Source organism: Pseudorca crassidens, chromosome 1 (assembly GCF_039906515.1).
Source record: "Pseudorca crassidens isolate mPseCra1 chromosome 1, mPseCra1.hap1, whole genome shotgun sequence".
Classification (NCBI taxonomy): Eukaryota; Metazoa; Chordata; class Mammalia; order Artiodactyla; family Delphinidae; genus Pseudorca; species Pseudorca crassidens.
In genome coordinates this window covers 155,345,999-155,362,208 of record NC_090296.1, presented here as the reverse complement: position 1 = coordinate 155,362,208, position 16,210 = coordinate 155,345,999, and the positions used below count along the sequence as shown (strand labels likewise).

General features: G+C 44.9%; 1 protein-coding gene across 2 annotated transcripts in view; it reads left to right on the top strand.

Annotated features, from left to right (window-relative positions):
* PITRM1 (pitrilysin metallopeptidase 1) overlaps window positions 1-16,210 on the top strand; it is a 31,476-nt gene that overhangs the window by 443 nt on the left and 14,823 nt on the right. For both annotated transcript variants that reach the window (XR_010933177.1, XM_067700004.1), the window contains exons 2-14: window positions 1,829-1,934; window positions 3,939-4,045; window positions 4,198-4,349; window positions 4,899-5,013; window positions 5,092-5,188; window positions 5,848-6,008; window positions 8,266-8,392; window positions 8,645-8,733; window positions 9,423-9,551; window positions 10,138-10,251; window positions 10,398-10,494; window positions 11,008-11,142; window positions 12,327-12,465. Coding sequence is in view for 1 of the 2 variants with exons in the window: in XM_067700004.1 (XP_067556105.1) it covers window positions 1,829-1,934; window positions 3,939-4,045; window positions 4,198-4,349; window positions 4,899-5,013; window positions 5,092-5,188; window positions 5,848-6,008; window positions 8,266-8,392; window positions 8,645-8,733; window positions 9,423-9,551; window positions 10,138-10,251; window positions 10,398-10,494; window positions 11,008-11,142; window positions 12,327-12,465 (1,568 nt within the window). In the remaining variant the exon portion in view is untranslated. The remainder of the gene's footprint in view (window positions 1-1,828; window positions 1,935-3,938; window positions 4,046-4,197; window positions 4,350-4,898; window positions 5,014-5,091; window positions 5,189-5,847; window positions 6,009-8,265; window positions 8,393-8,644; window positions 8,734-9,422; window positions 9,552-10,137; window positions 10,252-10,397; window positions 10,495-11,007; window positions 11,143-12,326; window positions 12,466-16,210) is intronic.

The window sequence follows — 16,210 nt, the reverse complement described above, 5'->3', positions numbered from 1 at the left end:
TTCCTGTCCAGTTACCAGGGTTGGGGTGCTGCAGCCAGGAAAGACTGGGGTACAGCCGTGGAGGACCCGGCCTGACCCCTCTCACTCCGGGCCTCCCAGAGCGGTGGCCCTGCGTGCAGGCTGTCGGGGCTTTTGAGGTGAAGACTGTCGTTGGTGTGGATTTTAACGCGAGAATGAAAGTAGGCGGCAGTTACGGGTCTCATTAGGCGTTAGCTCCATTCCCCTGTGTGTAGTTGTGGGCAGGGAGGCCTCAGGCTCCGCACCTGCGCTTACTTACCTGCGGCCTTGATGAGAGTGGCGCCTCCGGGAGTGGAGGAGCATTGTGTTTAATGAGAAGGTTTATGGAAAAAGAGTGTGTTTAGCTGCAAACCATGAATAAGTATCATGTCTTTTGAGTTTGTAAAATAGGACAATATTTTACTTTTTAAACAAAGATGAATTGTTTAGTTTCATGCTAATTCACAGAATCTTGTTGAGTTTGTAAAATATTGCAACATTTTACGTTTTAAAGAAAGATGAGTTGTTTAGTGTCACGCTAATTCACAGAATCTTGTTGAGTTTGTGGTGGAGTTTAGTTGCTGTTAGCCCAGGGGAGGGAGCAGGGGGGTGTCTGTTGTTGGGCTGCCCTTATTGGTGTTTTGGGTTAAAATCCTCTATCTCATAATTCTAAGAGTGGCTAAATCGGGGAGGGAAATGTTGGTTGTTTATAGAACATCCCCGTACTATTGCCTGATATTGAATGAGTCAGTGTATTGTGTGCTTATCTTATATAAAAGAAATATTTTTGGGATACACCGTTAATGTAGAAAACACCATAAAACGTATAATGCAGGTGAGACAAAAATTATTTAAAAATAAGCTGTGTCACCATTACCCAGTTTAAGATTGCTCCTTACCCGTCATACATCATAATTCTCCTCCCTCTTAAATGAAATTGCCCTTCTGGTTTACAGAAATAACCTCCTTATTTTTCTTTGTGTTTTTACCATCCATCAATACTCCCACGCTATAGCGTTACCTGATTGAACAGTACCTGTTTAGACTAATATTGTGTCTGTCCTTTGTAATTTTTTTTGGTTTAGCATCATGTGCCCACATCTTTGATACATGTAGTTGTAGTCCATTAATTCTTAGGACTAAGTTTATCAACTAAATAGTCCACAATTTATGTGTTCTCTGTTGCTGGACATCTGGGCCGCTGGGGTTTGGGGCTCTTGGGAATGGTGTATGTGGGTGTGTGTGTGTGGGTGGGTGGGTGGGTGGGTGTGGGTGTGGGTGTGTGTGTGCGTGCGCGTACGCGTACGGGCGCGCGTGCCAGGGCATGAGCGCAGGTCTCCAGGGCACATACATCCAGGGGAATGAACTGCTAATCTGAATAAGGCCAGTGCTCTTCCGCAGTCTCCATTCAGTGTGCACACCCAGTGGCTGTGTGTGACTCCCTGGTAATAACTAGACTTCCTGGTTTTCACCCATTTGGTAGGTACGTAATGGGACTTTATTGTAGACTCAGTTTATTGGCATACTGTGATTTTGACATGAGTTGTTTTTTACACAAGGGAAGTGGGTGTCGTAATTGTATTATAGTTATTTATGGACATGTACAAATAAAAGGTTTTCAGCATTTATTTATTAGTTGACGTTGCATGAGTTGAGATAAAACTGAAAGAACTTTAATGGAAATTTCCTGGAATGTGTTTGTTTAGAAGATGCAGGTTTTCATTTTTCTTTGAATTCTTTATCCCATGACAACGTTTTCATTATGTTGCTGAATTATGTTAGCCAATCTCCCTGCAAATCATGTAACTTTGATTATTTTCCTTAAACATAGCACCGCCAGCCTCGGAGCATGGAGGTGGGCGAGCACCATGGCCTGTGAGAGGGCGCTGCTGCGGTACCGGGTCGGAGAGAAGATCCATGGCTTCACTGTCAGCCAGGTAGGTCCTGTGTGCTCTTCCTGTGTCAGGTCCCAGAGCAGAGACCGCAGGGGTTTTCATCTTTGTCCCCAGGCCCTGGCTTCCTCCTGTTTCACAGCAGGTGCTCAAAGGAGCGTAGTTTTGCAAATGAAGGGATTTTCTGACTCTTAAATGAGTACAAATCACAAAAAACGCCTTCCCTGAATCCCTAGACGTCTAACATCTTTTCAGAGCTCAGAAAGTAAATGAACTCATTTTTGTTTCTGCATCAGTCATGACCGGTAATGAAGACTGAAGGCCCCACATCTATTCAGGTCAAGTTTCACCATCGGCTGAGTTTGCTCCAAACTTGGGCAAAATCTTTCTGGTTTTGAGCCACTTGGGTTTCAGGATTATAGAAAAGAGATTGTGGGCCTATAGGTACTTAAGTTTATGTAAAAATGGATTTTATTTTGTTATTGCTTTGTTTGGCTTAAACTTTCACATTGTTTTTTTCTTTAATGCTATAACTGAAAACAATGCACATCATATAATTGACTGGTTGCTGGTGTCACACTGTGCTTGACACTCTAATGAAAACAAAAGCAAGCAGCTCACAGTCAGAAGGACACGTGTGCAGCTTCAGGACAAGGAACAGCTTGCTGAGGTGCAGAGAGCAAGAGGAAGACGCAGGAGAGGGGGCTGCTGGGCGCTGGGTGGGGACGGGTTTGTAGAGCATGAGAGGAGAGCCGCCATCTGTCTCCAGGAAGTGGGAGCGGGCCCAGCGCAGGGGCAGGGAGTGTTCAAGGCAGGGTCCAGGAGCTTTGAGCCACTTAGAGGGGTTCATGGCTGTGGGAGAGAGCCCCTAAAGACTCCCGTTTAGGGGCCTTTTGTGAGGCCCCTAAAGACTTCTCAGGGGACTTGGGATTTCTAATACAGTTGTGGTTAATAATGCCTTGTTCAGAGGCTGATTCTTTTCCTTTATGTTTCAAGTTTTGTAGAAACTTACTTATGATAAGCTATCAGAAACTTAGTTTATGATAAGCTGTCATGCTTTTTAGAAACAGTTACTGTGAAAGCTGTTTATGAGGCAGACTGGTTTTAAATTCATTGATCGCATCTTACAAAGTATAGTTGTGAACTCTGAGGTGTAAATGATTTTGAGACAAGTGATTTCATAGGTATAGCTTACGTGGGCATCAGTAGAGCACTTGAAGCACATAGCTTTTGTGGCAGGGCCCCCCAGAGCAGGCTCAGGACACCCGAGTTCTAATCTCTGCCCTGCCAGTAAGTTGTCAGCGAAGACAAGTCACTCTCACGGCTGTGTGGTGGTTACGATGATGCGGTGCTGCGGTTGAAGGAGAGGGGCCTTGACACATTTGCTTTAGTACCAAGGACAGTGGAAGTTACGGAAGCACGCCCGCACACACAACCTCCACCAGGGATGAGAACGGGTTTGCCTCTGTGGGGAGTGATCTGTACCCTCATGGACCCTCCCACTAGGAACAAGTAACTGGTGATAGCCCCAGCTCACCCAGGAACTCAAACCAGTAGAAGCAAAGTTTAGTCCCAAGAGCATCCTTCAGCTGCCCCAGGCTCAGGTCCATCCCCGTGTTTACCTCCTGGCAGGGCTGTTCTGAGCACCCCCGGAGATGAAGTGTGCAAGAGACACCACAGACATTCCAGGCGAAAGCCTGATCTCCTTCGGGGCAGCCTGGTGTGACGGAAGGGGTCTCAATCCAGGCTCTGTGGTCTTAGCAAACTGTCTCATCACCCTGATGGGGTGGGAATGCTTGCTTCCCAGCGTTACCTGTGGCGCAGTCAGGAAATCCCTAGCCAACAGTGAGCATTGAGGAGAGAAGGTGTGCCTTGTACTCAGCCCCGGGTCCTGTCTTCCTGGTCTGTGGGCTCTGGACGTGGTGGTTCCTGCCAGTACTGCCTTAGCCTCAGGCAGGTGAGCTGGTCCTGCAGCCCTGGATGCACTGTCACCGTCCTGGATGCCTTCCCAGCCGAGTTGAGTTCTTCCTGTTTTCCTTGTTGGTTCAGGTAACATCTGTTCCTGAGCTGTCCCTGACCGCCGTGAAACTCAGCCATGACAGCACGGGAGCACAGCACTTGCACCTGGCCAGAGAGGACAGAAATAACCTGTTCAGGTGTGTGCTGCGTCCTGAGGTCACGATCTGGATGCTCTGCTTGGAGCATCTCCTGCACCTTCAGCAGTTTAACAGGGAGAGTAGAGGAGTTTCCCTCCTCCGCTCCCCACGGCCAGGCGGTGGCTGACCAGGTGTGGACCCTGTCCCCGCAGTGTGCAGTTCCGCACCACCCCCATGGACAGCAGCGGTGCCCCGCACGTCCTGGAGCACACGGTCCTGTGCGGCTCTCAGAGGTACCCCTGCCGGGACCCCTTCTTCAAGATGCTGAACAGGTCGCTGTCTACGTTCATGAACGCCTTCACGGGTGAGACGCGGTCTCGGGACACAGCCCTGCCTTCCCGCAGTTTCTGAGATGGCGGGAGGGGGTGGGGTGTTGGCACTCAGGAGACTGGGGTAGATTTCCCATTCCCTGTCTGGAGGACGTTAGAAGCTTAATCATTTGGGAAAGCCAAATTGTGGTTGATTATAAAACCTGGAGTTTTAGGAAAAATGTGTCTGAGTTTTGTCTGGAAAAGGTGACAGCCATTTTCTTTGGGAAGTAATGTTATAAAGCTCGGCCTCTGGAGCTTAGGTTAGCGGTGATGGTGCTGGTGTCTGGGTGGTGACTGCAGGAAGCCGGGCAGTGACGGACTGGCGACGGGGGCGGCTGGGCACACACAGTGGGCGCTCCGTGGGCCAGGCCGTCCTCTGGGCCCGCGGTGACCCCGGCGCCAGACCTGCCCCCCAGAGTGGGCGCTGCTGCCTCTGTGCCCCTGCCAGGTCAGGCCTGCCGTGAGGCTGAGACGGGGCTGAGGTGGAGGAGTCCTGCGGGAACTACTGCTGTATTTAAAATCGCCCTCTTCATTGTGTCCAGCTAGTGATTACACCCTGTACCCATTTTCCACACAAAACCCCAAGGACTTCCGGAACCTCCTATCCGTGTATTTGGACGCAGCCTTCTTTCCCTGCTTACGGGAACTGGATTTCTGGTATGTTGTGATTGGTTAATTGATCTTTACCTTAGTGATAGAGTCACCGTCCCCATGTAATTGTTTGCTACTCTTTAGGCAGGAAGGATGGCGACTAGAACATGAGGATCCCAATGACCCCCAGACGCCGTTGGTCTTTAAAGGAGTCGTCTTTAACGAAATGAAGGGAGCGTTTGTGAGTGTTTTCCTTTTTCATGTTGGGCTAAATTATCTTACTGTATAAAGTGTTGAAGTACAAATAGGCTCGGTAGCTAGTTGGCGTCATGCCATGTCCCAGTTTTCTCACTATGAGAACTGGAATTAGCGGGCACAGTGCTGTGAGCAGGGACCGCAGGACGGTGAGCTGGACAGCAGTTCCCAGCTGTGGTGTGGGAGCCACTGTGACCTGTGACCTGCAGGGCGTCAGCCAGGTGAAGACCGCGTTTCTGACGATCCCGAGACCGTGTCTTTTCCACTCTCTCTTGCCCGAGTGTATGGTGGAGTTTACAGATCTAATTACATATCAAGTTATTGGTAAAGACCACTGCATAAAGGGAATGTCTCAGTAAGGCGGGTCGCGGGGTTTTTTGGCTCCCGGTGCGTGTAAAAGTTATGTGTACACTTTACTGTAGGGCTTAAAAGTGTGCGGTAGCACCACGCCTGAAAAAACCATACATAGCTTAATTAACATCACTTCATGGCTGAAAGATGCATCGGTGGGCGTCCTCATGTACCACGAGAACAGTTGTCCTTGCGGGATGTTGGTGGGTGTGCTCCCAGGACGTGGCTCATTTGTTGAATTACACGAACAGTGCCTGCGTTGGTTTTCACGTACACGTGTACTTTTACTTGAAGACAGATAACGAGAGGATGTTCTCGCAGCACGTTCAGAGCCACCTGCTTCCCGACCACACATACTCAGTGGTCTCTGGAGGGGACCCCTTGTGCATCCCGGACCTCACGTGGGAGCAGCTTAGACAGTTCCACGCCACACACTACCACCCCAGCAACGCCAGGTGACTGCCTTGTGAAGCTCGGTGCCAGGTGTTTGCTTTCCTTGCACTGTCATGCTTTTCTCCAGTTCGGCTTGGAAAGGTTTGCTTAATAATGTGTGCGTTTAGACACTCCTTCGGATCTGCAGCGGTAACTCTCACACGCCCAGCAAGGTGAGGGCCTGGCCTGCCCGCCTGCCTCCTCTGCAGCTCAGCTTTGTGCTGAGGGGGTGACAGGGGAGGCTGGCAGGTCCTCCTTGCAGGCTGACATGGGCCCTGGAGAGGTGCCCCCAAAGTGGCAGCTGTATCAGTAAACCTCAGAGATTTACTTCCTATTAGATTGCTTGTGTAAGATACTGTTAATAATAAAACGCTAATAGCCGTGTTTGCAAATACATTAAGCGTTCATGTAAAGTCATACTTGCAAGATTATTTTAAGTGCAAAATTTTAAAATTTAAATTATGAAAAGTCTAAAGCATCCAGGAGAGTGTAAAGAGTAGAACAACGAACTCTGTACACTTAGCACGTAGCTTCATCCTTTGGACGTGTACATAGGTATACGTAGATACATGCAGATATGTTCGAGGATGTTCTTTTACATAAGATAATAGCATTTTCACGTTTAACAAAATAAAAAATAATTGATTAAAACTGATTAAAACCACCTATACCTCAGCCCAAATTGATTTTCCAGTTGTCCCTGAAATGTTTGATCAGATGAGGCCCACAAACTGCCTTTCCCTGCCGTGTCTCCTAAGCACCCTTTCTAGTGGGACAATGCCCCCTCCTCATTCTCATGGACCAGTTGAAGACGTTAGGCCAGGCCCCCTCTTGACTTTCTCGCCTTCTGGGGTGTCTCGCCGCTTCTCTGGTATTGGCGGATGTGCTTCTGTGTTTCCTGAGAGCTGGACGTGGGTCCATAGACTGCCTGCACCCTCGTAGGTGATGCCTGCATGCCTGCGGCACCCAGCGGGGATGCCAGGGCTGGTGGGATGGTGATGGCGACCTCGCTCCACTGAAAGCCCGCTCCCCCTGCGGACCCAGGCCGTCTGCTGGGGTGGCGTGCTGGCCCCAAGAATATTCACACTCCTCACGGCCTGGGAGTGGCTCTCATGTTCAGTGATAATTGTTGCCTGGAGCAGTTCCTGTGATAGGATTTGCAAATTTTCTAAAGAATTCTGTAATTTCTTCTATATTTATTGGCTGGGTTTCTGTAAAGAAGAATTTACCCTGAAGTACTGTTCTCTCGGGAAAGGCGGTGGGTGGGCAGTGGGAGTGAGGTTTCCCTTGGCTGTCCAGTTTTGGGGGCTGACACTCCTCCAGTGACGACAGAAAGGACTTTTTTTTAGTCTTGTTTGAATTATTTCATTTTTTAAAATATTATTACAACCTCATGGAAACGTTTTCATATATGTGTATATTTAAGGTGTGATCAAGTGAAATTAAAATAAATTTTTTTAATGCTCAAATTTGCCCCACTGTGGCCTAAGGAAGTTCCTTGACAGTCATCCTGTCTTTCTGAAGGTCTTTAGTCTTCAGTAACTTCACTGATTTCTGCCCCAGCCCCAAATCCAGGCTCATCCTGCCCCCAGTCCATAGCTGGCCTTTTTTCGGGGAGTTCTGGAGCTAAATGCAGACGGGCATATAGAGACTGTGTTTAGATGGCACCGGGGGTGCTTGTTGCCCTGGATTATCACATTCTATATTCCGAGTGGGAGATGTGACGGGATCTTTAGGATGCTACTTCCCTAGCCCTTAAGCGTAGCTCACACAGCATTCTGTTACAAAGATGAAGTCTGTCATTGTCTTCTTTATCCCCGATGAATAATATGTTGTCTTAAAAACATGTGTGACCTGAAACTTGTAGCCTAAATTTGAAGTTTGTGAATTAAATTTTGTTTGGTAGTCTTAGGTGGATTATTGTGTTACTGTAGCTAAGGTCTTAAGTATGTTAATGTGCAACTTATTTGGTTTTTGAAACACCTTTAATAGTAGATTCAAAATGAAGAGCAATTTTTGCCAGAGTACATTTAATTAATACCTTTTGTACAGTTTGTGTTTTGTTTGAACCATATCTTGTAAAAAGAGCAAAAGCCTCTTCAGTGTTTGTGGTTAAATTAAGTGAAAAAAGGTGTTCCTGTGTGAAGTTCACTTCAGCCTGGAAATTGGCTTGTAATCGGCTGTCATGTCCTGCACACCCTCCAGTTCATACAAAGCCGTCTGTGTTGATTTCTAATCTTTTAACCTAAAATAAACTAAGGTATTCTCTCAAAATTTCAGGTTCTTCACTTATGGTAATTTTCCGCTAGAACAGCATCTGAAACAAATTCATGAAGAAGCACTGAGTAAATTTCAGAGAATCAAGCCACATACCACAGTGCCAGCCCAGAAGCCTTGGGATAAGCCTGTAAGTGCCGGGTCCAGAGTCATAAGTGTCACCAGGCCTGTGAGATACATGCTACGGAGGCACGGGCATATGTTAATAGGGTTTTCAGATGCCGTGGACTGTGCTGTGTACGTAACAGCTTCTCAAGCCTGAAGAGCAGTTACTTGTTTGGGAGGAAAGTTAATCTAGTGAAAAGTATCCTGTGGACCGTTTTATACATCAGGTAACCTGTGCTTGGTTGAACCCCTTCACACACGCTCTGTCCTCTTCCAGAGGGAGTTCCAGATCACGTGTGCCCCGGACTCGCTGGCCGCGGGCTCCTCAGAGCAGACGACCATCAGTGTCAGCTTCCTCCTGCCAGAGTGAGTGTGCTCACGCTGCTGACCCAGTGGGGACGGGGTAGCTGGGAGGTCGGGGGCGGGGGACGCTCCACTTGGGCGTAAGTGAGTGGACAGTAAGAATTCAGGAGTCCAGCAGTGTTAGCTGTGGGGTGTTTTTAACAACGTCTGGGATGGTTTGGGTTTAGTGTTGGGGGTCGGGGATGCCTCTGTGTGTGAGAAGAGCACTGTGAACTGTGGCCTTGAAAGAACATTTGTTCACACGAGACTAATCCCAGAGGCCTGGGCCCGCAGGGTGTGTGGGCAGGAAGGGGTCCTGTCTGTGTCTGCCCTCTGCAGCTGCACAGCCTGACCGAATGGCCCCGTTTCCTGTGTGTCTCTCATCTGCGTGTGGGCGGTGCGGTTATACTGAAACAGTGCATGTCAGAGTGCTGGGCACCCTGTTGTATGATAGCATGCGATGTGCAGCTCTGTTAGCCTCAGGGTTTGGGAGCCCCAGAATCCCAGCATATGAGAGCTTTGAATATCAAAAAATACTCTCTTTACCCGTGTAACTGTTAAAATAGAAGTTGAAATGCAAGAATTTCTAGTAGAATTTCAGTTTTTGGGGGAAATAAGTGTCAATTTATTAGTGATTTTAATAATTTTGAAAACATTTATAAGGGCCAACCGTTTCCCTTTTTTTCTCCCCCCTCCCGTGTTTATAAATGAAGCATCACTGACACATTTGAAGCCTTCACGTTGAGCCTTCTGTCTTCACTCTTGATCAGTGGCCCCAACTCGCCCTTCTACAAAGCCCTCATTGAATCTGGACTCGGCACAGACTTTTCCCCTGACGTTGGGTACGTTTTATTATCAGATCAGATCATTAGTCCACGATAGGGGCAATTTTGACATCTCACAATGTCTGGACACATTTTAGGTTGTCACAACTGGCAGCTCATGGGCGGGGGTCAGGGGTGTAGATGCTCCACATTCCATAGTCACAGGACGGCCCTCTTCCCGCCCCAGCTATGGTTCCAGGACAAGCTGTTTGTATCCCCTGCAGGGGACATTTGGCAAAAAAACCCAAACAAAACCCAACAAGGTAGCTCTTCCAAGATCTCAGAATGGCATACTGCTGCCTGTTTTAAAAATCAGGCCATTAAATATTCTTTGAAATCTTAAGATTTTGTTAAAACTCTCTAGATTTATTCTGCTTTAAATCTAAAATTTAAATTGTGATTTTTAGAAATGTTAAAAGGACATGAATGTAAATGTGACTAGTTGTATCTGAGCAGCAAATACCCGAGGATGCTGCTTTACTGGCTTTCTCATGGGGGAGTCCTTGCCTGTGTCCTGTAGAGGATTTGATCTCAGTAAAGCATCTTATAAACGAGTGATGGAGGCTGTACAGATTCTAACGCATTACCTGCTTTTGTATCCCAGGTACAATGGCTGCACACGGGAGGCCTACTTCAGCGTGGGCCTGCAGGGTATCGCAGAGAAGGACATTCAGACAGTCCAGGACCTCGTGGATAGGACACTGGATGACATCATCGAGTACGTGAGGTGTCTGGGGCTGGGCTGAAGTGCCCCCTCCTGAGTGTAGGGGGCACTTTACGTCACAGAACACATACTCCTTCATGGGAGCTGCCTTGTTCAGAAACATGGATTTCTTAACATCTGAGTTCTTGGTGTTTCTATAGGAAAGGATTTGAAGATGATCGAATCGAAGCCTTACTTCATAAAATTGAGATACAGATGAAGCACCAGTCTGTCAGCTTTGGACTCGCCCTGACGTCTGTGTGTATTGCTCAAACGCCTCATTTCTCTTTTTTTGTTACCTTTATAATTAGTGGTTCTCGAAAATACAGATTGTTATTCACAGCACCTTTCATTTGAACCTTGAAAGTTAACGGTGTTTCAGATCGGATATAAAATTACTGTTAATTTTAGTAATACGTTGCTTGTCTTTTTACTAGCTTAATTCATTAGCTTTCCGATGTCTTATTTTTTAATAGATTTATGCAGAGTGCTTTAAACGGATAGGGATTTATGATAACTATTAGTAATTATATTTTCCAAAAAGTAATTTTTGAACCTGTGCTTTTTAATTTGTTAGGAAAAAAACTCACATAAAATGAGTTTAGTTTTCCTTCTTCTAGCCAAAGAATGACTTAATTTTTGTCATGAACAGTCATCTGTGATATTTTTAAATATAGAAACTGAGTCTTAATGAAAAGGCAGGCTTGGATGTTGGCTGAACCGACGCAGAGTTCACAGGTAACGTGCCACATGTTGTGACCCCCGTTGCAGTACGTAGCTTCCTGCTGGAATCACGACGGGGACCCCGTGGAGCTCCTCAAGCTCGGGAGTCAGGTGGCCCAGTTCCGGAAGTGCCTGGAGGAAAATCCAAAATTTTTGCAAGAAAAAGTAAAACAGTATTTTAAGGTAAGAAACTTGGAGGATTTATATCTGTAGTTTTGAAGTGGAATTTTATAACAATGAAGGGAACATTAGGAATATAATTTACATTGTGTAAGTCCATTTCTGCTAATAGGTGACATAATTTCTTACTTACTAATTAAAATTGTAAATGGTCATATTAGCTTTAAAAATTCAATTTTCCAGATTCTTAGGCAGGTTGGTTTTTATATGAATATGTGCATGTGTTTTTTTACATGTGAATTGTGTAGGTATGTGTATAACAAAACATCTGCCTGTGTTTTTGTCGTGTTTTGGTAATAGGATATATAGAATACGAGAAGAGTCGCCTAAAAGTGTAAATGTTCTGGTTGTTTTTACCAAGGCGTCTTCTGGTGCTCGCTTGTTTGTCTCCACAGATTTGTGGGCTTTTGTGCTTGGTGTGTGTTCCTTGGTGGATGGTCATTAATAGGACAGAATGTCATCTACCTCCCTTTCCCCGGGGGGTGGGGGAACGACACCGTCCTGCCATGAGTGGGAGCCACGTTCCTGTGCACCAGCATTTGGGACCATTCAGCCAGCAGTCTCTCTTGAGTTACGAGTTATTTTGCATGAGGTGCTTGTCGTGCTGTACTTCTCCCACTCTGTGTAGTGTCACAGGTGAACCTTTTGCGTGCGTGTGTTTCTAGTGGCTGCGTAAATCGGGCACATTAAGTCACCTAACATTTATTTTCACGTTAGGGCAACATCTGTTTTGTCCTCATAATTTATAAAAATACTGAGTGCAGAATTTAGTCCCAGCCTTTGAGAAGTTAACAGTATAATGAAGACTAGGTAAAAATTAAATTACTTCATTGTACGTTATTTTCGATTTAGACTAAAGCCAAAGGTTTATAATATTAAAAAGTGCAAGCGGTTTCTTTGTACAACCAACGTGTAAAGGAAATGTTGAATGTCAACGCGTTTGTGGTTAAGACGTAGTAACCACAGTGGTCATGTCACAGCACCGGCCTGTGTGGAGTACGTGGTCCCCGCAGAGCACATGGACCTCGAGGATTGCGTGTGGACCTCAAGGATTGCGTGTGGCGCACAGGCTTTCCGCACACAGCCCTTCGGGGCGAGTTCTGTCGTCGTGACTGTGTGAAACGGGCGAGGCTGGCTTGGTGCTGGACATGATAAAATCTTGTTTTAATTTGGCTTTTTTGTTGCAGAATAATCAGCATAAGTTGACTTTATCAATGAAACCAGACGACAAGTATTCCGAGAAACAAATGCAGCTGGAAGCAGAAAAACTGAAGCAAAAGGTCAACTCTCTTTCCCCGGAAGACAAGCAGCAGATCTATGAAAAAGGTCAGGCCTGGTAATTCCCTCGCCTTCGCCCAACCCCACTGTGCTGTTTAGGGATAAGTGTCGTTTCAGCCAACAATCCTCTGTTGGGTGCCTATGGAGTTCTCTGTTTGGTGCAGTGGGTTCAACCCCAGTAGGATTGACCCTGTTTTTAGAAAATCCACCCTGTGATTCAGCAGGAAAGGCAGGCATACTGGAAAAGAGGTGGCTTTATAAGGTTTATTCATTCACAGATTTTACAAATGCCTTTTCTATACCAGGGGCTGTAATAGGCCACTAAATGTGTGTTGTGCTGCAGTACATAGTTAACTGCAAACGGGCCCTGTGGACAGTGTGAGCTGTGGGTTCAGGAGAGGCAGGTCTCGGGGGCGACACAGGCCTTGAGCTTCTCATGGAACCCCCCACCCCGGTCCCTGTGGTGCAGGCGCTATGAGCACAGAAACGGGTCTGTGGTATGTTCCAGTGCTAACCTGCACTGCCTGTAAAGCCCGGTGGTCCTACTCCTGAGCGTTTACCCAAGAGAAGTGAAAGCATCGGTCCACACAGAACTTGAGCCAGCCTCATTTCCACCCACGTGGTGTCCACACAGGGAAATACTGTGAAATATCCACACAGTGAAATGCTGCTCAGCCATAAAGGGGACCAAAATACTGATACACTCAATATCCGTGAGTCGCAAAGCATTGTGCTAAGTGAAGTTAGGGGCACAAAGGAACACCTGTGGAACAGGTTCATTTACTTGAAGCCCTAGAAATGGCGATGCTCTAGTGCCAGAGGCTGGTGAGTCCAGGAGCACAGCAGGGATCACCTGCGGGGAACCTTCTGGGGGTGGCGGCACCTTCCGTATCGTGATACCTTTGTCAGAATCCATTGGGTTGTATCTTTAAAGTTGTGAATTTTATCATATGAGACTTTATATTAATGAAGTCTATTAATATATATATATGCATACACACAGTGCACACAAATACATATACACCCCCCAACCCCCCCTGCTGAAAAAAAAAAAGTTGGCTGGGATTACATGAATTTATCAGGCTTGTCAGGAGGTGGATTTGACTTTAAGTGAAAAGTAATTCCATTTGATCATGCTAAGTTGGAGGTGATACAATTTTGTAAAGACAATGTCAACTTATAACCTATTTATAATCTCTGAATTCTTTAGACATACAAAGAGTTAGTTACTTTAAGCTCTTGCATAAATTTTTTTTTTAATTGAAGTATAGTTGATTTACAATGTTGTGTTAGTTTCTGGTGTACAGCAAAGTGATTCAGATATAGCTATAGATTCTTTTTCAGACTTTTTTCCATTATAGTTTATTATAAAATATTATGTTTTTATACAGCAGGTTCTTATTAGTTATCCATTTTATACATATTGGTGTACATATGTCAATCCCAATCTCCCAGTTCGTCACGTCACTCCATACCCCTCTGCCACATTCGCACCTTGGTGTCCATACGTTTGTTCTCCACATCTGTGTCTCTATTTCTTCCCTGCAAACTGGTTCATCTGTACCATTTTTCTAGGCTCCACGTATATGCGTTAATATACAGTATTTGTTTTTCTCTTTCTGACTGACTTCACTCTGTATGACAGTCTCTAGATCCCTCCACGTCTCTACAGATTTCGTTCCTTTTTATGGCTGAGTAATACTCCATTGTATATGTGCACCACATCTTCTTTATCCATTTGTCTGTCGACGGGCATTTAGGTTGCTTCCATGACCTGGCTATTGTAAATAGTGCTGCAATGCACATTGGGGTGCATGTGTCTTTTTGAATTATGGTTTTCTCTAGGTATATGCCTAGTAGTGGGATTGCTGGGTCATATGGTAATTCTATTTTTAGTTTTTTAAGGAACCTCCATACTGTTCTCCATTGTGGCTGTATCAATTTACATTTCCACCAACAGTGCAAGAGGGTTTGCTTTTCTCCACACCCTCTCCAGCATTTGTTGTTCGTAGATTTTCTGATGATGCCCATTCTAACTGGTGTGAGGTGATAATGTCACTGTAGTTTTGATTTGCATTTCTCTAATAATTAGTGATGTTGAGCAGCTTTTCATGTGCTTCTTGGCCATCTGTATATCTTCTTTGGAGAAATGTCTATGTAGGTCTTCTGCCCATTTTTGGATTGGGTTGTTTGTTTCTTTAATATTGAGTTGCATGAGCTATTTATATATTTTGGAGATTAATCCTTTGTCCGTTGATTCGTTTGCAAATATTTTCTCCCATTCTGAGGGTTTTCTTTTCATCTTGTTTGCAGTTTCCTTTGCTTTCCAAAAGCTTTTAAGTTTCATTAGGTCTCCTTTCTTTTTGTTTTTATTTCCTTTACTCTAGGAGCTGCATCAAAAAAGATCTTGCTGTGATTTATGTCAAAGAGTGTTCTTCCTATGTTTTCCTCTAAGAGTTTTAAGTGTCCAGTCTTACATTTAGGTCTCTAATCCATTTTGAGTTTATTTTTGTGTATGGTGTTAGAGAGTGTTCTAATTTCATTCTTTTACATGTAGCTCTCCAGTTTTCCCAGCACCACTTATTGAAGAGACTGTCTTTTCTCCATTGTATATCCTAGCCTCCTTTGTCATAGAATAGTTGACCATAGGTGCGTGGGTTTGCCTCTGGGCTTTCTATTCTGTTTCATTGATCTGTATTTCTGTTTTTGTGCCAGTACCGTATAGTCTTGATTACTGTAGCTTCTTAGTATAGTCTGAAGTCAGGGAGTCTGATTCCTCCAGCTCCGTTTTTTTCCCTCAAGACTGCTTTGGCTATTCACGGTCTTTTGTATCTCCGTACAAATTTTAAGATTTTTTATTCTAGTTCTGTAAAAAAAAAAAAAAGCCATTGGTAGTTTGATAGGGATTGCATTGAATCTGTAGATTGCTTTGGGTAGTATAGTCATTTTCACAATATTGATTCTTCCATTCCAAGAACATGGTATATCCCTCCACTAAACTAAAGTTTTGTGTCATTTTTAATTTCTTTCATCAGTGTCTTACAGTTTCCTGCATACAGGTCTTTTGTCTCCCTAGGTAGGTTTATTCCTGGGTATTTTATTCTTTTTGTTGCAATGGTAAATGGGAGTGTTTCCTTAATTTCTCTTTGCCATTTTTCATCTTTAGTGTATACAAATGCCAGAGATTTCTGTGCGTTAATTTTGTGTCCTGCAACTTTACCAGATTCATTGATTAGCTCTAGTAGTTTTCTGGTGGCATCTTTAGGGTTCTCTATGTAGAGTATCATGTCATCTACAAACAGTGACAGTTTTACTTCTTCTTTTCCAATTTGTATTCCTTTTATTTCTTTTTCTTCTCTGACTGCCATGGCTAGGACTTCCAAAACTATGTTGAATAATAGTGGCGAGAGTGGACATCCTTCCTTGTCTTGTTCCTGATCTTAGAGGAGATGCTTTCAGGTTTTCACCATTGAGAATGATGTTTGCTGTAGGTTTGTCACATATGGCCTTAATTATGTTGAGGTAGGTTCCCTCTATGCCCACTTTCTGGAGAGTTTTTTTTTATCATAAATGGGTGTTGAATTTTGTCAGAAGCTTTTTCTGCATCTATTGAGATGATCATATGGTTTTTATTCTTCAATTTGTTAATATGGTGTATCACATTGATTGATTTGCATGTATTGAGGAATCCTTGCGTCCCTGGGATAAATCCCACTTGATCATGGTGTATGATCCTTTTAATGTGTTGTTGGATTCTGTTTCCTAGTATTTTGTGAGGAATTTTGCATCTATA